The 21,806-nt window shown below is 38.6% G+C and overlaps 1 protein-coding gene across 7 annotated transcripts in view; it reads left to right on the top strand.

Moving 5' to 3' along the window:
* Positions 1–21,806, top strand: part of lmo7b (LIM domain 7b) — a 44,374-nt gene that overhangs the window by 7,160 nt on the left and 15,408 nt on the right. For 5 of the 7 annotated variants that reach the window (XM_041785800.1, XM_041785765.1, XM_041785781.1 and 2 more), the window contains exons 5-14: positions 2,201–2,307; positions 2,801–2,831; positions 6,868–6,981; positions 7,068–7,215; positions 7,946–8,081; positions 15,215–15,386; positions 17,380–17,528; positions 17,742–17,943; positions 18,119–18,712; positions 20,781–21,107. In XM_041785800.1, coding sequence (XP_041641734.1) covers positions 2,201–2,307; positions 2,801–2,831; positions 6,868–6,981; positions 7,068–7,215; positions 7,946–8,081; positions 15,215–15,386; positions 17,380–17,528; positions 17,742–17,943; positions 18,119–18,712; positions 20,781–21,107 — 1,980 coding nt within the window. The remainder of the gene's footprint in view (positions 1–2,200; positions 2,308–2,800; positions 2,832–6,867; positions 6,982–7,067; positions 7,216–7,945; positions 8,082–15,214; positions 15,387–17,379; positions 17,529–17,741; positions 17,944–18,118; positions 18,713–20,780; positions 21,108–21,806) is intronic. The other 2 variants (XM_041785790.1, XM_041785774.1) reach the window with 2 other exon arrangements.

Here is a 21,806-nt window from a genome sequence, read left to right as displayed (position 1 = left end):
ATCAGAGGGCAATAAACAGACAGAACCCCAGCAGTGGGTGCTAGAGAGATGGTGACGGTGGGGTGTAAGATGCAGCAGAGATTCAGCAGTTATGTGACAGCCCACAGGAACATACTGCTGGTTTTGCATGTTTTAACCTATTCAATACTAATTGAATTTACTTAACATTACTGTTGACATTTACCAAAGGACAACAGAGGGCTCTGTATTGATTTTCTAACCTTCCAGTGGCCATGTAGATGAGGACAGACTTTACACTCGTTGTGCAGAGCCTTTACCTTTCTTTAATTGGCTGAAGTTTATGTTGTCTTTGCATGGTTAGCAGAACTCACAGTATATGTTAAATGAACAATGTTGAATTATGATCAAAATATTGATTAGTATGGATATTATTTTGACCTAAACCTAAAGAATAAGTCTGCATTGCCCTGAATTCAGACTCAAACCCTGCAGTTGTCTCTGCCTCAACTCTTGTTATTGCTAGCAATCATTCTCATGTATGTGGCCGGGACTCTCCCTGCCCTTGAGAAGATGGCTTTGGAGTGACTGTACTACTGACTCTCCATATAATTTGCTACCCAGCTAACTACAAAAGCAACAAGAACGAGTTGACTGTTTTGTGACCTCAAACTGTCTTGAACTTACAACTTTTGGACAAACACCTGACTTAATATAACTCTCCAATGCATGTTTTTGGCTGCAGCTGTTTGAAACCAAATACAGATATATGTCTGTTTAGCTAAGAGTCACTAGCTTTAAATATATGCCTCATCTTTTACAGGAGCTTTTAATTAAATAAATAAAATTTTCTTGTCAAAATCTATAAATAAGTGTGATTAGAAATAGAAATAAAAAATGAATGCTGCAGGCCATCATTAAATGCCACACTCTTAATTTCATTAATGCTTATCAGATTGCAACATGAGTTCTTCCAGACAGCACTGTCTGAATAATTCTTTAGAATACAGATGGATAAATCTGCAGTTATTGGTAGGAACAGGGTCTGTTGGAATAATCATTTTTGTTTAGGAAGACTCCTAACTCAGTTAAACGACTCAGAAGTATTTTAGTGTCGGCTATGATAAAGGCTGTTAGAAGTTACTAAATGATAAGGGGGAAGGAGCCTCATTCTGTTCCTTATGATCTCTTTTACCATAGGAAACACTGGACAATCATTTACCAAAGGAATGATGAAAGACCACCCACAATTCTTTGCATCACCTGTATTTATTTTTATTTATTAAACAAGTGATCATTTTGACTGTAACATTACCTTCACTGAATTTAACGATAAATGTCAATGTTAAACTTATCATTGTTATGATAAACAAGAGGAAAAAAGGATGAGCAGAGGAATATTACAGACATGACAACAATAATATCTCACATATGATTCTCTTGTCTTTTTCTTTTTTATCAATCAGTTAATCAGTTGACCAGTCAGTATTTCAAAATGCATTTGTTTTGCTGTTTTGAAATGAAGTTAGTGTGATGACAGGTAATAAATCACAACAATTTTAAAGTGGGATTTATGTTTTCGATAGTTTTCATATTACCATATTGTGATTGTTGTGTTTTACATCAAAATTCCGAAAGTAAGACAAAAAAAAATCTGTAGCCAATAAAAGTTTTTATATTTGTGGTTTATAGAGCTTCTCACATAGTTATCTGACAGAACCAGAGTAGACTTTGACAATTAACAGCTTAGAAACAAGAGAATTAAAGAGAGGGAAAGAGTGGATAAGTAGAAAATAAAACAAAAACTATTTAATTGATGCTCTTGCAAAATATAAGGGCTTGATTATCATTCAGCTACTCATACTGACAATAAAGTTATTTCAAATTAAAAGAAACCTCATGTTTCATTGCTGCATTGAACAACACAGAACGTGCTGAGTGGCAGGTGCACATTTTGTAGTCCATCAACGCTAAATTGTAGTTTTTACACGGTCAGTCATGTCCACGAAGAGAAGAGCAGTCCAATTCCCTAATCACCTCTGTTCTCCTCTTCTTCCCTCTAACTCCCACCTTTTCTTGACCCTTTGATGTTTTTCTGCAAAGTGGATAGAAAAGGACTTGGAGAGTAATTTTCTGAACCTTTTCAGATAGACTCCTGGTCTCAGCCTGGTGCCTGTTGGGCTTCTATAGAAGCAGTTATTTTTTATTGCATACCTCATTTTGTTGTCTTTGTAATCTCCAGGATAATGTCAGTGTCTTCCTGAAAGCTTGTGGAAAGCTCGGACTGAACGTCTCTCAGCTGTTTCATCCTGGAGACCTGCAGGACCTGTCAACTCGAGCGACACTCAAGTGAGATTTACTCCCTTGTTTCTGGGTGCTCAGACAGCATTTATTGGTAGTAGAAAGTTTAAAGTCTTTGCTTGTTTTTTATATTGTCTCTTTTTATCCACAATACTGGAGATATTTTCTTTACTGTCTGTCTTGGGCACATTTAACAATATTTCAATACCTGTGTTGAAATGGGTTTATAGTTTGTGCATTACTTTTACAGCTGCTTTGCATTTATGTAGATATTAACTTGGCCTGACAAGCTGCTGATTCATCTGAGTAAATGTCTTCTTCTCTATAAAGTCTGATAAGTAGCTGATTAGTGGAGCTTTGCAAATGAGATGGCTGAAGTATCACTGTGTTGTTTTTACAACTGCTCTCATCTGTTTCACAGTACAAACTGCTTGTTGGTGTTAAAACTGTCTGTGCTGCCATACTGCAAATGACATCCCATCATGTTGAACATCATTCTTCTCCACAGATATTAATATTTGTCTTTTTTTTTAAATTGTAGGCGAGATGAAAGCAACAGAAGACTCAAAAATGTAAGTCTGAGATCAGACCAGTTTTTTGTCCTTCTTTGTCATCTTAAATAAATGTTCTCATTTCCTTTCCAAAATAACCTTACAGAAAACCATGTCCTGCTTCACTAAACCGAGTAAAAGTCCTTTAACCACAGCTCAGAGTTGACCTGTACATCAACCCTGGATCCACAGTGTGTAGCAAACTTCTAGATACCAAAAACCCACCAGCAGCCAGAATCTGAGAGATGGTGATGAAGTATATTTGAACTCCTCATCACCCCCAAAAATGCTGCTAGTGTGTTTGTTTTGTGAGCTGAACATGCGAGTACTGTATGTGTGCACGCTTGTGTGCACCGCTGGTATTTAACATGTTGAAAAGCTGATGAGTTTATCTGGACAGCCTCATTTGAATCGCACAATAGCTGACGACTCGGACGCAGTAATGAGGCTGTTCATCAGAGCTCTCTTTCTTTCAAATGACTGTACCAATGTTTTCTATTGTACCAATTGGGGTCAATTTGCATCAAGTGAAATCCACAGTTTGTTGCAGCTCTCAACCACATCCACAAATATTAAACACTTAGTTTTTTTTAATACTTTTAAATTATTTAAGAAATACAAATCAGAGATGAGGGTTTTATTGATGTATAATGCTGCAGCAACAAAAGGGAAATTTTACTCATCTAAACCAACCCTGTCTAGATTAAGTCAGACATTTTATGGGCCTGTTTTTAATAATTTTATAGTAGTGATTGAGTTTTTAATTTTGCAGATAATAAGAGTTAAATGCTGTGAAAATGTTTGACAGATGAAAGAAAGTTTTGTCTCATCTAAACTGTTAAAGGTCCAGCTCTTTACAAGTCAAATCAGAAGAAACGTGAATTTTTAAGATGAGGGATGTCTGATATTAGATTTTTGTAGGTCTCCAGTCTGCTGATATTCAGTGTAATTTCAACACTTAAAACTAAGACTGAAATGTAACTTGACTACCTTTTTTCATGAGAATGACTAAAATATCTCTGATCATAAAAACGCTGATGAAAAGTGTGTTTATTTTTTGTCGTAAAGACTTAATTGAGACTAAATTGTCAGGGCTGGTCTGCCTGACATTTAAATTTCATGATATCTTAAAAATAAGACTTAAAGTAGCTGCTGAGTTGCACTAAAGCCACTTTAGAATTATCTTCTAACTTTTATAGACGTTTGGATCCCAGTGTATGATTTTTTTCTTTTTCTTTCAGTGTCTTATCTTTATTCGTGGACATCACCAACATCTTGCTAATTTCTAATCTCTCCTGTGTGCTCGCTGTGTCCCTAGAGTCTCATGCCCTTATATGGGCGTGTGTCTCCGTGCTAAAGATGCACAAGCTTCCAGCTTACAAGCACGTGGTTTTCATCAATTTAAAATCATAGGTGTAAAAGGACACCATGACAGCTTGTGGCATGGGTTTTTATTTTATATTTACTTTTTTTTTTTTGCCTTTATTTATAGAGAATGACAGCGGCTATAGTGGGGAACAGTGTTGAGAGATTTTGGGAGAGACGTGCAGGAAGGGAGCCACAGGCTGGACTTGAGCCTGGGCTGTACATGGGGTGAAACCCAACCATTAGGCTAGCTGCTCCCCAATGGTATAGGTTTCTTTTAAAAACTTAAACAACAGATTTAAGAATCATCTTCAGAAAATATTGATAAATGAGGCCTATTAAGATTATTTCTCCTTAAATTTCAACATGTTTGATATCCAGCATTCTATAAGGAAAAAAAAAATATTCAGTCACAAAGCTGATGTTTGATGCAGCTAGAAAAATGCATGTAATATTTTAATGTAGTTTGTACAGTCATATTACACATTTTTAAATCCAACATCCTGTTTTCAAAACATTCTCTAAAAATAAAACATGAACATTTTTGCCAAACACTGATAGTGATTATTGTTGACAGTGCCTGATGAGCAATATAAAGATTTCTAGGTAATTTACTAAAAATGACTCGATACCATATGCAAGGATTAACCTATGATGATGTGCTGCATGCTGTGTAATGGTTTCCTTAGCTCTGTGTAGGTGGCAGGCTTTTACAGAATGAATGAACACATCTTGCTCCTTTGCTCACAATGAAGACATAAATGCCTGTTACTTGTTTTCTGAGGCCGTATAAATAAGGGAAGACTAAGACGCATGTTAATGACATTTGCTCAAACGGCTTTTATCGCCATCAGAATTGCCTGGGTGGGAGAAACTCCGTGATTGGTTTAGATTGGAGAGTCTTTATTGTCCCCGAGGGGCAATTTGGTTTGCAACAGAAGTCTGCACAGGATGCACACATAAAATCTGCACACTGACTTAAATATACATGATACATAACATGGATTTCATCATAATGGACAGAAAGTGAGATGAGAGGAAAAAGTCCAACAGCCTGTAACACATGTATTGTACCAACACATGCTAATAACATGGACATTTATACACCTGTGCAGACAAATAAAAGACACTGCTTTTGCGTTGTTACTGCATAATAAAAATGAAGACTTAAGTTTGGAGATAATTTCTGTATTAGGACGTTTTTTACTGAAATTTAAGATCCCTGCAGATACTCATCCTTTATAGGTCTAGGTTGCAAAGGTCCATTTATTAATTCTTGTCTTTTCATCAAGGTAGCATTGTACTGTTAAACATTTAGTCAATCCCATCATCTCTTAAGACCCTGCATGGATTTAGTTTTATCTGACGGCTCATTGATGCCTTTGTTAAAATACAAATGAAGCTGCAGTCTGTTGCAGAAGGATATCCACAGCATTACGTGTCTAAATTTCTCTGTCAGGGAGAAAACCTCCCCCCAAGGCAAATAAGAAGTAAATTGTGTCCAAAAAGCTTTGCTTGCTGAAATACAAAAACTTTACACATCAGGTAGAAGCTCACATTTCACAGGCTTTTACAATGTCTTTACTAATGGATATCTAACACACTGTCAGTTTGAGGATTATCTTAACAGGTGTGTGAATATCTCATTCTTCATACTTGCCCAACAAAGATGTCTGTGGTTGATGCTGTGGGGCAGAGAGGAAAAACAAATCCCTGTTGTTGCTATTTGTCAAACTAATTGTGTAACATTTTTAGCATGCTACTAGCACAGCAATGACAGCTCACCACTAGGGTCCAGAGTGTGATATCTCTAAAACTGTAAGAAGGAATGCCCTGATATTTTACATAGACATTTATGGTCACCTTATACATATTCCTGGTCATTTTTTTTTGTCATAAGTATCATTTGTTGTGGTCAGCCATGCACTAAACTGCCGTTGCAGAATTACTAAAACCACACAAAAAAGGTTTTTCTATTACGCTTACTTTGTGTTGCAAGAGAGAAACACATAAGCAAAAGTGCGATAATCCCTTGCAACATCTACAGCCATGTATTTAGATTTGAATTTATCTACTGGGGCTGCACAGCAGTACAGGGGTTAGCACAGTTGCCTCACAGAAAGAGGGTTCCTAGTTTGAAACAGTGAGTTTAAAACTAGGAATGTGCTCTCCTTGGTGCTCAGGTACCCCTCACTCACTCACATCAAACGTTTCCCATGGCAGGATTGAACCATTTCATGGAAATAGGGTGTTTTTCAGCAAAATGGTTGGTTACTTTTAGCAATAAAAAGGAAGAAAGGAGTCAGAAATGTATGTTTTGATCAATACAAAAATGAAGACCGTCTTCTCTGTGGAAGCTGTCATATTGTTAGTATAACCTACGAGAAGACACATTGTGCTTCATTCTCGAACTTTGTGCTGTGCTTGTGCGTCCTGCTTCCTTTTTAAATTCAGACCGGTCTTTTTGATTTCTTCATGTTAGATCCAGTATTGTAACTGCATAAATTTGTCAGATTTTGTTTGTTGTTTTTCTGTCTATATTGTTAAAAATGGGTGTCGAAAGGATTTGGATATTTAAGTTGTTCCATAATCACTCCTAAGCAAAGATTAATTCACATAACACTAGGATTTCCATTTTAGCAGTAAAGATGATAAACGTTTGAGCTTATGTCTTTTTTCCATCCCTTCTCAGGTCCTGATAACAATCTTCTGGTTGGGTCGTAAAGCTCACTTGGACGCTTTCTATAGCGGCCCTCAGCTTAACTTCAAGGCCTTTGAAGGGCTGTTAGGGCTGGCCTTGTCCAAGGTAAGCTGAGCTTCTGGGCCTCTAACACCATTCTTTTCCTTTATTTCTTTTTTTTAATCTTCTTTAACTCTGCCCTCTTAATCCAGGCTCTGGATGAGGGCGGTAATGTGTTTGTGAAAGACAGCTGGGACCAGGAGAAGGAGTACCTGGGTAAGGGGCCGAGCTATAAGATGGAGAATTCTTTAGACAGCATCGACTCTGTGGACTCTCAGGCCCTCCGTCCAAACAGTGAGGGTACATTTACTCTCTCTGTACAGTCTTCTTCTTCCTAAAGAATTGTATAAACTATCCACCTGAGGGGACTCTCTTCTTGGGTTTAAAAGTTCCTCTACAAAAGTTTCAGATCACTTTGTCATCAATCATTTTAGTCAGTATTGTCACAGATTTCTGTGAAGTTTGAGTTTCCAATTTTATTCCTCCCTTGTCTGATGAATCCCTTCTCAATATCCCCATATTGATTCCATAAGAGTGTCTGTTGCAGCTTTGGCTTTGCTGGAAGACATAATTTCCTCTCCAAAAACACTGTTTTACAAAAATCTATCTAGTTCTGTCAATCAGAAAAGAAAATACAGAAAGTGAAAAATATTTGTCAAACACTTATGAGATAGTGATTTCATATTCGACCTTGACATTATACTTAATCAATTCAAAATGATTTTCTTGGAACAACATTCTGAAAAGTGCTGATCCTCTGACTCTTTTTTATTAGTCTACACACTGCTGTTTGTCTCAGAGCACATCAGTGATAAATGGTAGCAAGTTCAACACTGTGGTGATGGAAAAGGGTGAAATATTTGACACATTGCTCACTAGGGGCTTGTCCTTTTGTAGATCTGGTCAGCCACAGACTGTTTCCTCTGCTCTGTTGTGATCTTGATTTCAGTTGCTTTTTGTCAAAGTGATTCCTCTGTTCTCGATACTTGCCTTTCGTCTTACTTATTTATCATATTTGTCCCATCTCAAGGCTGTGGAAGTGACGCAGAAGCTGAGCAGGTGTTCAAGATGGAGATGGCACAGCACTCGACCCACCAGAGCAAGGGTTATGTCCCCCCACCACACCTACAGAAACAAGGGCAGGAGCAGAACGGAGCCCTTGCAAGGTATTTAAAGTTGATCTTTATTACACTAAGTCCACTTGGTGCTAATGGCTCACTCATCCATAGCTGCTACAGAACTGCAAGAATTTGTTTTTGTTTTTTTCTTTAACCCTACATTTACTCACTCCATTGAAACATTTCTTATTTTTGCTCATTGTATTTGTACATACTAAATAGATTTTTACTTTAGTAGAAAAGGTGACCTACAGTATCAATGAAAATATCTTCTTAGTGTCATGTGTTGCAAAAAACGGTGTAATGACTTACCTTGTGGTCTATGCTGAAGCAGGTATACTCTTAACTTATAAACTCTTTATTGGATTTAGAAATGGGTTTACTCTATGAAAACTAAAAAATAAGTGGGTAATACTTGTGTATACCTCTCACTTCACCACTGACAATAATCACGTCTACACTTGGCTAAAACTTATCTGTGACAGTTTCACTGCTTCCCTATCAGCCAAGGACAAATGAGGAAGAGGTTTCCTGTGTCATTTTTCATTTAAATATTTTGTCCTCTTATTTAACCATAATCATCAAACGTGTTTTAAACACGTGTGCATTTATCTACCTACAAAAGTGACGGATTCACGCGTCATGATATTCAAGCCCTCTTTCAGTGTTTCTTCTGTCTGAAAGCAGTCCTGACACACACACTGGGAGGAAAGGAGAAGAGGTAAAAATTAAGTCCTTTAAAAAGTATTAAAATCTCTTAAATGCAAGACCATAAGGTCCTAACCTTTGCAGCTGTTTCCAATTTTTATATTTTTCTGAAAAGATTGTAGGTGAGTTTTTCTGCTTTTGGTTTTACATGATTACATGATACATGATCAGTCTGCACACAAGGCTGACACTTGGTACCATTATGCAGGTTTTTTTTTTTTTTTTACAACTTATCATTTTCGAAAACATTGACATCATTAGTTAAGCATTCCTTACAAAAGTTATGAACCCGACAACTATCACCCATCCCAGCCAGGTGGCATCCCCACAAACACATCCACATAAGCACTCCCTTATTGAATGGGCAAACAGAACACACACACACACACACACACACACACAAAAAACAAGTGTACACAGTACAAAACACAGACCAAAAAAAAAAAAAAGACTCAAACCAATCTGTGTTGATCATTATGGTAATAGCACCAACTTTCTAGACCTCCAGCATAAAAAAGAAAAAAAGAAAAAAGGCCCAACAGTCAGAATATGGGCATTGAGAAGACTAGGACGGCAGTCAAGAAGAGGGAAAGAGAGAAAAAAATAAATACATTAATGAATAATAACAGGGAGTCAGGCAAAAGGCTCTTGACATGAGTTATGAACTGCAACCAGGTTTTGTCATATTTATCCTCCACCCCATGTACTTTATACCTAATTTTTCCAGAGCCATATTATGCAGGGTTTTGCAAAAAAACAAAAGCATCTGTGCAGAGAATCTTTTGCCTAAGGTAATTTTAGTACAGAGTGCGTGCTACAATAACAAATACTATCTGCATTTTCTTGACTGTCACATTTTTATAATACAAATCTCCATGAAACATGCACAGAACTGTCAGCAATTATACTGGTTACAAATTAAAGATGCATCAGGGTCTTGAAATATTTTGAGAGGGTCTAGAAAAAGGTCTTAAAGTATTAGATTTAACGACAGATTTTCTGTGTACCTGTGTTTAAGTCTAGCCCCTGATATAACTTTCAATTTAAAGAGAGAAAAAAAAAAAAAAAAAAAAAAAAGCTCCCTGTGTTGAGCTGCCTGTGACTCCCCCACTACAGTGCACACCTGCAGCTTTAACATAAAAGATCAGTGCCACATCAGAACCTCTAATGGATATGGATTGTTGCAGCGTTAACAAGCACTTGAACAAGAGGCTGCTGATTGTGGGAATGCAGTCATTTGATATCCACCTTGAGCAATTGAGCATCTGCCTCAGGAGCCATGCTGGTGTATCTGTGATGGACATGTAGGAGATCACTGTATGAACAGCGGGCAGTTCTGAGAACTGATGGTGAGATCAGACAGGCTTTTATTATATACAGCATCAGTGGAGGCAAGAAAACTTTGCTTTTGGTTTCCATCAAACAACACAGAAGTGGCAGCATTATATGCCATTATAGTACGTTTTTTGATGTGATCATTGCACATGTATGCATTGCAACAATGGTTAAAAAAAAAAACATTTTTCAGCCCTAATTAAGAGTAGATTAGACCCACTTTGTCTGACTAGACTTAGCGAAGCAGCAGAGTGATGTTTAATAAAGTTGATCATGTAAATTATTTTATCAAAGTTCCTCCTTTTTCTTTTTCTTTTTTTCTTTTTGATTGCAGTGTTTTCAGTCTTTGCAGCTTTCCAGTTCTGTCTGTCTGGATCATTGAGGACCCAATGTTCTTACGTTTGTGTTGTTCCTCGGTCTTTATCTAGTTTTCAACTGGTTACCATAGAAACATAACTCTTAAGACTGTGTCAGGGTCTGCTTGGCAGCTGTACTTCAACTGTCCCAACATACGGTCACTCCTGGTCAGATATTTACTCAACAAATTGCTTGCCTGCTTTTTTCATTAGAAGATGAATGTGTAATATTTGATGATTGAGGTCAAGGTGTTGGCAATGAGCTCTGACCTCATTCTGCTAATTCAACATGAAGCTGCTGTGTAAAGAACTTTGAGTGGCAGTGCTTTGCTTTGGTCTGGTATTACTCATTTACACAACCCGTTTCTCCACTGTTTGGAAATTGAGAGGTGCTTCATAACCTTAACCTTACTGTCAAAAGCATTCAGTCTTCTTGCAAGCATTAATCACCCCTCAATATATATACTGAAATATAGCTTTTTTTAGTATTTTTAAGGACATTTGTGCTGTCACAAAACATTTCTTAGACACTTGAATGAACTATTTTTTAAAATGATGTGGGTGTATCACTCTGCCACAGCACAGAAGATGCCCCTGTCTCTTCTCAACCTCCCCTCAGTGAAGAGTTTTTCCTGCAAATGTTTTCTGAAGAAGACTCAGAGGAAGATTACACTGACCCAGACCCGGTCCTGGATGACTTGTATTTCCGACGAGTGCAGCAGACTCTTCATCAAACTTCTACCAACCCAAACTTTGACCGTTTTTTACCGCAATATTGGACACCTGAAGAGGAAAATCATGTGCGCACAATCTACCTCGGCTCCCAGAAAAGACCTTGGTATCATGAAATGCAAAGATTAAGGTCTGTTTGTTTTTTCCTTCTTTATGATGCAAGGCAGTGAAAGATTTAAACTCACTAGAGGTCGGCAAAACTAATGCTGTTGATTTCTACTTTGCTTAATAATTAACAAGCAAAGTTTTTGCATTATTAAAAAGCAAGTCAAATGGGGATTTTGAAAACATAACATAGCCTCTCCTTCCTTATTGTGCAGTCTTATTTTATGCTAATATGATTTTTTCTGTGTGGAATGCCAAAATAACCCCAGTATGAGTCATAACTGTTTGTGCTGATAAAAGTTGCCAATAGCATTTTATAGTTTTCAAAATAAGCACTGTGCTTGTCAAAGTGAAAAAGTGAGTGCTATTTTAATGAGCTAATCCTGTGTATCTAAAACCTTGAAAACATTCGTGTTCACAGCTATTCCTGTTGTACTTAATGTTTCTCCTGTTCTTTCTTTGACTACAGCCATTTAGCTCTGGATTCCTCTGAGGAGGAATTTGATTTTGACCTTATTCCCTGGCTTGTAGCATCAGCTACTGTACAAAACATCTCCGCCACATCTGGACAGCCTCCGGACAATCTCCTAAAAGCTCTCTCCAAGCCGGAACACGCACTCCTGTCCTGAAGATCCTCTCTGAAACCGAAACATAAATGTGCAGTCACTACATGCTGTTCAGACTGTTTACCCTAGCTCTAACAGTTTTATTCTGCTTTTGTGTGTTTGTGTCACCAGGACTGTCTACCGCCAAAGTGGGGCCCTTGATAATTTTGTTCAAGGCGGGGGGCGTCTCTGTGGTGCAACTGAACAATGACACAACTTAAGTTAATCAATTTCAAATTAGTTTTAACATAGGGTATAGTGTGGACCATAACTTAAGGCAGAACTGCAAAGCTGGTGCAACAAGCTGCAGATCAGTGGAGCACTGCTTTGATGGCTGTCCTTCTGGAACTCTGTCCCATCTCCACACAGGATCGCTGGAGCTCATTAACCATCGGGTTCTTGGTCACCTATCTTGTCCTGGTTGTGCCAGACCTCTTCCATTTGTGAATTACTGAGGCCACTGTGCTCTTGAAGCCTTCAGTGCTGCCAAACTGTCTTGGTAGCCTTTCCCAGATCTGTGCTTTGCAAGACTTTCTGAGCTCTGCAGGCAGCACCTTTGACCTCATGGTTTGGTTTTTGCTCTGATATGCATTGTCAGCTGTGAGGCCTTCTATGGAGAGGTGTGTGCCTTTCCAAATCATGTCCAGTCAATTTAACTTAACACAGGTGGATTCCAATCAAGGTGTAGAAATATCTCAGCAACAATCAAGAGAAATGGGAGGAACCTGAGCTAATTCTTAAGTGTTTTACAAAGGGTCTGAGTACTCATGTCAGTGTGATATTTTACTTTTTTTTTTTTTTTTTTTAGAAATTTGCCCAAAAGAAAAAAAAAATCTAAAGTTCTGTTTTTATTTTGTCATCATGGAGTACAGAGTGTAGATAAATGAGAATAAGAAAGATATTTTTCAACTGTAGCATCAGGCTGCAAATAACAAAACTGGAAAAAGTGAAGGGGGTCTGAATACTTCCTGAGTGCACTGTATCTGATTGATATATCAACTCTGGCGTAAACTCAGCACATCATCAGCTATTGTTGTTAACTATTAGTGGAGCCAGGTGGTTAAAAAATACTTATGCCCAGTCGATAAGGGGAAGAGCAAAAAACATCTAGGAAAGCTCCAAATGTAGTTCTTTGCTTTTATAAAGAAATGTGGTCCAGCTGCTATCCCTTAGCTTCAACTGAGCTAATCACTACACTAGTCACCATTGTTTACCAGCTGGTATAACGACTAAACCATGCCACGCTGCTGTCTTGTCCTGAATTGATGCTGATTGGTCTGCTTTCTCAGACAGGATGCATCCAAAGTGTCCCCCCAAATTTGGATTTGGAATTAAATTAAATTTATCAGTTCGCCTGGTTGCCTTTTCAGCATTCACAAGTGTGCTTTTTTTGACTCGTTCACTTTTTTGCACATTAGAGTTATAGATTATTTTTTCCTAATGCTTGTATTTAGAGTATTTTGCCAAAGAGGACACAAGTAATAGTAAAGTGAAAGATTAATTTAATCCCCAGAAATTTTTATGCTGCAACAATTTAGTGGTGAGAAGAGACAGCAATGACAACGAAGCGTTTCAGACGGAGGTTAAAATAAGGGTTTTTCAGGATGCAAGTGTGAGAAACATGAGGAGTTTTTTGAGCTGTAAACCATGTAAAGCTACTACATGGGTATCAGAGAAATGGTGTAAAGCCTTGAAAAAAGGCATAATACCCCCACTTTAAGGAAATTCTCTTACTGATGGTAGAAGTTGATGTTTAACAAGAAAGGTAATGGCAGTGTTGAGCACAGGGTGTGCATCTGTCACAGTGAGCAGGAGAGGGAACGGAGCAAGCAGATACTGCACTTATTGACTGATCATGAATGTGCTGATCTTAGGGGAAAAACTGTCCGTCAATTTACCGAGGTGTAATGCCAAAGTAAAGTCTGTGTGCTGAAATCGCTGGATGTTCAAGACCTTGGTTGTATTTATCAAACATCAGTCTGAGGCCCCTTACAAATGAGGCCCTCCAAAGTTCATGCCCCAAAATAAAGGGAGAGGCGGGCCTGTGTGTCGATTCCCAATCCTCCTTTTATTTGTTGCATTTACAAAATTTGTAATCCATCAGGAACTAAAGAGTGTGCTTAATATGTGTAAATGTAGCTTTATTTTGCCATGCCATATTTAAAATGTTTCAAATTGTACTGTTGCTGATGAATGGATCCCCAAATATTGCATGTGTAATGGTCTGTTATTTACTCAGTCACCTTTTATAGCACTGAAGATGTCAGGACTTATTAACAGCGCCATGCTGAGTGCCTCGTTATGAAGATGGCTCGAATGTTGTCATATTTTATCAGCCATAACCAAATCATGATGTTTACACATCGCAAGTCATTTCCAGTTTCTTCTGTGTGTGAATATGGCTCTGGAGTGTAAAAAATAAGTGTGTCATGGGTTTAATAAAAATGACTGAAATACTGTGAAGCATCAAATGTATTCTTTCTACCAAGATCCTCTGTGTAGGTCAGGTTTTTGATACGTATGTAAATCTGTTAGAATAATGTGGGTTACTTTGTGAAACCAGGTACCCTTAATGGTATTCATCAGTCTGTGTCTGTGTCTCTGGTTTTGTAGTTTGTATCAAATCCAGGTCAGATCTGAGAGACCAGTTCAGGTCAACCCTGGCTGGATTTGGTGAGTTTGGGTCTGCACTCAGAGCTGCAGTGTCTGCAAGCACGCTCTTTGTGCTTCATCTTCTGCTTTTGTTTTATATTCTGCCCACATACATAGAAAATTAGACGGTAAACATCAGTTCACTGCTGATAAAGATGGAGCTCATGGTGTTCCTTCCACTGTTAATTTCTTGGCAGAGACATGACACTAGAATTTATAACAAACTACAGGTTTGTTTCTTCGCACAGCCTTGGTTCCTCCCTTCAAGTAATGTCAAAGTTTTGATTTAGAAGCTGCTTACTGAGGCTGTAAGTTTACTTAAATGTCACTTCTGACATCCTCTGTTCCCCACTGCAGTGCTATTACTTGTAACAAGTCATGGCTGTTGTTATCCAGACAGCAACATCATTCGCCATTTGTACTGCTGCTTGTATGCTTGTCACTGCTCGCACTTTGCTCTGGATTTTGTTGTTTGGCTGCAGAATGTGCCATGCTGTAGCTGTAAATACTGGGACATGCTGGCCTGTCATGTAAAGTGTGTCTGTTTAAATTGCAAGTTTGTGTGATTGCACTGCATCTCTGTTTTGCTCTTGCCTTGTCTCCCTTTAAACTTCAGTGTTTTAAAATCAGCTTTATTCTGTATATCCATTATTTATCATCATGTCCTACTTTTTTCTGTCTGAGCCAGGAGCAAATCACTGACTGACATCCCAATGGTGTACCCTGTGAGGAAAGTTCCAGACAGGCACACTATGTTTAACTCTCTGGACAAGGATGCTGGCATGGCACAAGACTGGAATCAAGAAAACAAACGCAAGTGTAGCGAGGCTGCCAAGGACAGTGAAGAGCAGTGGCAGGATGTAAGTCTCAAAGTCCTAAAATGATTTGGACAAAAATGAGGGGTGTCTTCCAAGTGAGACCAGAGGGTAAGCTTGGTATAGTCAACCAAAAGTCAATTTCCTGTCCCATAAGACTGGCTCTCTTTTTACCTGGCGAAATGGTACCAGAGTCTAAACTCATAACCTGATTGGTACCAGTTTAAGTTCAGAGTTACAGCTGGAAATCAGTTTGGAGTGTCATATGTTTGTATCCAATGCTGATCAAAGGGGCAACTGGACTGGTAGCAAATTCTTTAAGATGTTTTGCCTCTTCTCCAAAAGGCTTCTTCAGTTCTGAGAGTAACTGGGGAAGAGTCAGAGTATAAAGCAGAGGATGACCATTGCTATGCAGATGAGCTGTGTGGTCACCTGACAGCCATTAGCAGGATATCCATGACCTGGATGACTGAAAACCTACACGGACATATGTTTGTAATAATTACCTGGGCATGTCCATGGGCATCATACAGATCTTTAGTATAAGGAATCTATTTATGGTATTTCTGTGATCATAACATTAGGTTTAATGCCACAGAATGAAGCCCTACAGTAAGTTAAACATAGGCCTACTATGAGCATTACATCGCTGAGCCCCCCTAATTTTTACCATTTTCTATTCAGCATTCATATTCAAATTTAGCACATTATCCCCCATACAAATTTTGAGTGTGAACACCTAAATAGTGAGTGTCAAAAACAGTTCAGTGTCACAGTGTGAGCTGACGTTGCACTACGACTTATAGAGTCGCCTTGAAATCACACAGTGTATGTGTGGCTTTCAGAAATTTGTGTCTTGATGTGTGATCAAAATATGAGAGGGGTCAAGCTTCAGACCGGTCATCTGAGACACCATTTATCTCAGAAAGCAAAGCACTGTAATTTGGTAGTGAATTGTATTTCCTGTTATAAATTACTTTTTAAAATTCACTTTATTCATAAAACAAAGTCTAGCAGTGAGATTCTTGAACTGACCACATTACTAACAAACAAAGCAGCATTTCATAAATAAAGGGAAAAAGGACAGGTCTAATCTGGGATTACACTATATATTGACCCAAGTAGGTGGCTCACTTTGGCTTCATTAGCTTTAGCTAATGCTAACACAGCTAGGCTAGCTATGTAATTAACCTTACTACATAAGCAATGTAGCTAAGTTAGCTTAAGCAATGTGAGCTTTAGCGAACATCAGCTATGTAGCTCTATTATGTATAACTAAATTTGCTTTAGCAGCAAGAGCTTTAGCACACAAAGCTAAAGCTAATTTAACTACATAGATATGCAGCTACTTTGTGAGTTTAGGATTATCTGTTATTTATGTTTGCTACATAGCTATGTAATCTACAGAGGTTACGTGGCTACATAAGCTACGTTAGCAGGTTATTATGTTTTGATGGAGGACAAGATGTTTTTTTTTTGTTAACTCAGCTTTATTAAATGTTTTGTTATTAGGTTGTGCAGGTCAAGTTTTTAACTAAAGTTTTGGTCCCTTTACCCTAATTGGAAGTTTTATCTGATTTTATTTCAAAACTTTCAGCATGTATTTCTGCTCTGAGATCTAATATGGCGTCTCAGATGAACTGTCTTTGCAAAATATCCAGAAAAGGCTTCATAACATGGTGGCTTCTACAACAAAACAGATATTAAAAAAGATCTGTAGAAATTATCTAAAGCCTATTTAATAAATAAATCTGACTTAATTCTGCCAATCAATTTCCACTTTAGTTTTTTTCGGAACAAGGCCTACTAGACCTACAGTATTTGTAGTTCCTAACCCTGAAAATCATGTGTGTCATTGTTATTGTTAAGAGTTGCACAATGTAAAATCATCTTATTAGAAATAACTGACGGATTGAATTCAGTGCAAAGAAAATCTATTGAGCCTTAACATGTGTACAACACTTCACATTCGATTGACTGTAAATTGGAGTTTGATACAAAAAGAAAATGTTAATGTGTGGTTATCAATTTGTCTTAGGACCTGACAAAGTGGAAGAACCGTCGCAGGAGCACCAAGTCTGACTCCTATAGAAAGTCCCAGGACAGAGAGCATGTCATAAGCCAGATGGTTAATGGGGTTGGAACTACTTTTGACAGAAATGGAGCACAAGGCGGACTGCTGAAGAGGTGTGATTAAAATACAAATGCCATAATAATCTTGAATTTGCACTTCCGAACCCTGCTGCTTTAAGAATTAAACATTTGCATGAAAAGCAGCTGAGCTTGCTTTGAAACTGTTATGCATGCAGCATAGAGCCCTTGTAATATGACACCCCCCCCCCCCTTTTCTGCCTCCTTTTATTACATCGCTGCTTCTTATCTTACATGCTAATTCCTCAGAGACCAACAGTCACTGCGCAGGCATTACCCTGGCCCCAGTCCTTACCCTGCCCCTAGTCCTTACTCCTCCTCTTCTCCATCAAAATCATCAAGTCTTGATCTGAAGCCACGTAGGCAAGCTCTGCTGACCCGCAGCTACGCCACTGAGACACCTTACAGCCCCACAAGTCCTCTGAACACCCACATCTCAACCCACTCTCTGGTAAGTCTACACTTTTGTTCTGTGTGATCTTCCTGATCTTTATTAATGTCCCTGGCCATGTTTCCTCATGTATTTTTGAGGCAAAAATGCCAACATTAACAAATTCTGAGAGTAGTCATCATAAAGAGATCCTGTATAAATTTTATGTTGGAAAACAAGTTTCATCTTTTTTCAGGGGTCCTCAGTTGGATCCATGCCTGCTTCTGATGCGATCATCCTGGGAGAGGAGACCCCTATCGCCTCCCTGGCCTCAAATGGAGCAGGAGTTACCACACCTTCTCCAGACTGTCCCTTCAGCTCCCAGACCCCCATCAGAGCCCAGGGCTGCCTGGATCCTTCCCAGCCCACATCTGAAACAACCCAGTCAGAAAACATCCTCACAAACCAAATCTCCACCTTGATCACAACTTTACAGCCAAGCAATACCACAGGGCCAACCTGCTCCAGGATTACATCCTGCATTGATCCAGAAGCTCAAACTCTTTGCTCAAAAGCGGTCGATCCTTCCGATGACCTGTCATATCAGAACCACAAGTCCCAGGAGGATACCCAGAAGACACTTTATGACCCAGCTGTGGAGCAAAGCCAAGGCCTGCAGGCTGCAGGAAACTACAAGTACTTTCCTAGAGCTGGATCTTGGTCTGGCTCAGCCAGCCTGCCTCGTGGATACAGGAGGTCCGAGGGTTCATCCCGTCTCTCATCTGCAATCACAGCAAGACCCTTTGGAAGCAAACAGTCAAGGGTGTCCTCACTGCCAAGACTGTGCAATGTAAGTAAAATGCTTTGCAGAACTAAAACACTGTAGCTCACTGATGGTATTGGGGTTTGGCTAAATGGTTTCTACACAGTTGCTCTGCATTTGGAGTAAACAAGTTTTGACCAGTATTACCAGCTTACATGTGTGTATCCCAGACTGACAACCTTTAACAACAGGACAGCCTAATATTATCAAGGTGCCCTTTTTGTCACCAAAATATCCCAGTCAAGGAATTCAGTGCTGTGGCACCTTTCTATCAGAACACAGAGTTAAGTTTTCAGTAAATTTAGCTCCAGGAGGTCTTCTGTTGGCCAGCCTTCTCTCTCCATACCCATCAATGCGCCTTGGCTGTTGATGACACTGTGATGGGATTCCTCAGGCTCTGGTTTCCTGTTTATTTAAAAAATATGCTTGTTGTTCAACAAATTTGATCAGTCCTTGTGATTTTCACTGTAGATGTGGTTAAAAAAACTATTTGGAAGGTAGTAGGCAGTATTGTTAGTAGTTATGACTGTAACTGTAAAAACTGGGCTGACACAGAGGTACACACTGGACATTTGACCTTTATGTTTGCTGCTTTTTTGTGCTGGGGATCTCAGCATTAATATATTAAGAGCATTTAAGGTCCATAATTGGTGCCTATTCTTTTTATAATTGACATTAATGACATGCTTTGTCGTCCCTTTGTGCACTCTTTTGTTTAGTCATTGCAGTGTCTCCATGCAGCCACTGTGGAGTAAAATAAGTACAACTCTCCATCTTCATGTCTTATTTCAAATAAAAAAAAAAAAAAAAAACAACTCAGTGCAAAGCGCTTAAGCCATCTTCATCTTGCGTTACCAAAAATGTACCTTTTTACTACTCCTTTATTTCCTTTCAAATCCATAACAAGCTCATTTTTTCCTGGTTAAGTTAATGCCAATTGTAAATCTACCTGAATATTTTTCTTCGTTTAAAAATAAAAGCAGATCAGTATCCAAGCAGGACATCAGTTCCCTAAGTTTAATATAGTACAGATATCCAAAATGAAACACAAACTGTTTTAAATACAAAATTGTGAAATATCAAAATGTGACACAAAGGGGAGATGAATTAAGGTTTTCTACAGAAATGCATACATTTTAACCATTTGGCAGCCCTATTTTATACACATCCCTCTTTTTACCACCCTGAGTTAGAACCAGTGTCTTCCACACTTCATATGACACCCAGGTAGGCCACCCAGGTGCATTTACAGCCATCAAATTATATTTGAGAACCATTTTTTTCTTTTTTTCCCCTCTATCCATATGTAATTACCATCCATGCTCTAGAGTGCTGTCCACTAGTGCGTTCCTCTTGTAAGTGCACTCTTTGAGGAGTGGCATCTCCTTGCACTGTGCTACCTCATGGACAAAAAGCCTTCATAGACACAGCTGACCTGCTATGGTTGTGGAATATTAAATGAAACATTTCTAAAGGCAAGTGATGTTATTTGTATGTCACCATACAACATACTGCTGATAAATACCGTCAAAAGAGCAAAAACCCCAGAAAATAACATTTAAAAAATTAGGTGTGCTGGGATTACACCCCTTTGTGACTTTTCTGTCAAACGATAGTGTCAATCACTTAATATTTTAAAGAATATGCTCTGAAAATTCTGGTGGTCATAGTAACAGATCTGATGGGAGGATAGATGAACAGACTTTTGAAAACTGAAGTTCTGCAGTTCCATAAGCAAGCTATCAGAAGAGGATAGCGTGCCAACTGCCAATTTTTGTTTTATAGTCTAGATGCTGTGAGGCTTAATGGACAGGCAGTGTTCAGAAATCTGCTCTGGGATTCCTTTAGTTAACGTCAGAGAAGTTTGTGTGCAGGCATCAATGTGAGTTTGTGTTACACTTGTTATCTTGGATCGCCCTCCTCATTAATAATGTAAATGCTGCTGCACCATTGTGAGCAGTCTAAACTCAATGAAAGATTATACATCTTTATTTTACAAAGGTTTTTTTTTTTGCTTATAGTTTGTACAACTGCAGCATAAAGGGTTCAGTTAGATGTCACACTCTGAGCACATGCTATTTTTGTCCATCTCCAGGTAGACAGCCACCAGGGTCTGCTGTTGAAATGTGAGAAAGAGGAATATCTTTCTCCACCAGCTGAATCTTTTCTCAAAAGGCAGACTGCGACCATTCATCTGAAGGCTCCGTTCCAGAAAGAGCATCAGGGACAGCATAATGGTACAGATCAGGGGAAGGAGGTAAAAGGTGCCATTTTACCAAGTCAGACCTCCTTCCAGACCAACGGCTATCACCAACAGCCCTCTAGCCAAGTCCAGCTCCTACCGACACCTTATTCAAACCAGCAGGCCCACCACAACAAAACATCCAGCCTCACTACTAATGCAAGTACTGACTTCTCAAAGGTAGGATGGATTATTTTTATGAAGTACATAAAGAGAATGAAAATTGTAGTTATATGAACTGACTGAAGTACAACTTTATACTTTCAACAAAGTGCCCTCTATTTAGTTATTGGTTGTAAAATCAATGTTATCGTTTAATCAGTGATGCAGTCTGAAGTCTTCATCATCCAGCTCGGGCAAAGTATTTTTTATTTGCCTGGTTTCAAAGGCAGTTTGCTTTTTCACCTGAGGCAGTTTCCACTTTGGATATTTATTCAAATAGCCTACTATGAATGAAAGATCAAATAAGCAATTTTAGTGAAATTTTATCAAATAAACACCTTTTGTGGTTTTAACTGTCTGAGAGAAACATGCTGAGGAAGTGTGATTGAAAATCACGAAAACTCGAGGTAAAAAAGGTTTCTTCATTTCATGATTTCTGATAAATGGTTGCTTGAATCACTTTATACTTAAAAAATGAGCAACTGGCACTGTAGACCAAACATTAGTACTATAATATACAGCAATAATGAGTCATCAATGTTCATTTTTCTGAGCTGCCAACACAGCTGGTGCTTTCAGGTAACGCTGGGCTTTATTGTATGCACAGCCACTGACTCAAACACCCCTTGCCTCTTCCACTTAGCCCTACCCCTACATTTTGCGCTCACATCTAGGGATAGTGTGTCACATTATTGGAATGGAGGGTTAAGGTGAAGT

This window comes from Cheilinus undulatus, linkage group 1 (assembly GCF_018320785.1).
Source record: "Cheilinus undulatus linkage group 1, ASM1832078v1, whole genome shotgun sequence".
NCBI lineage: Eukaryota > Metazoa > Chordata > Actinopteri > Labriformes > Labridae > Cheilinus > Cheilinus undulatus.
Note: the sequence above shows the minus strand (reverse complement) of the source record. Positions and strands in the feature narration are given on the sequence as shown.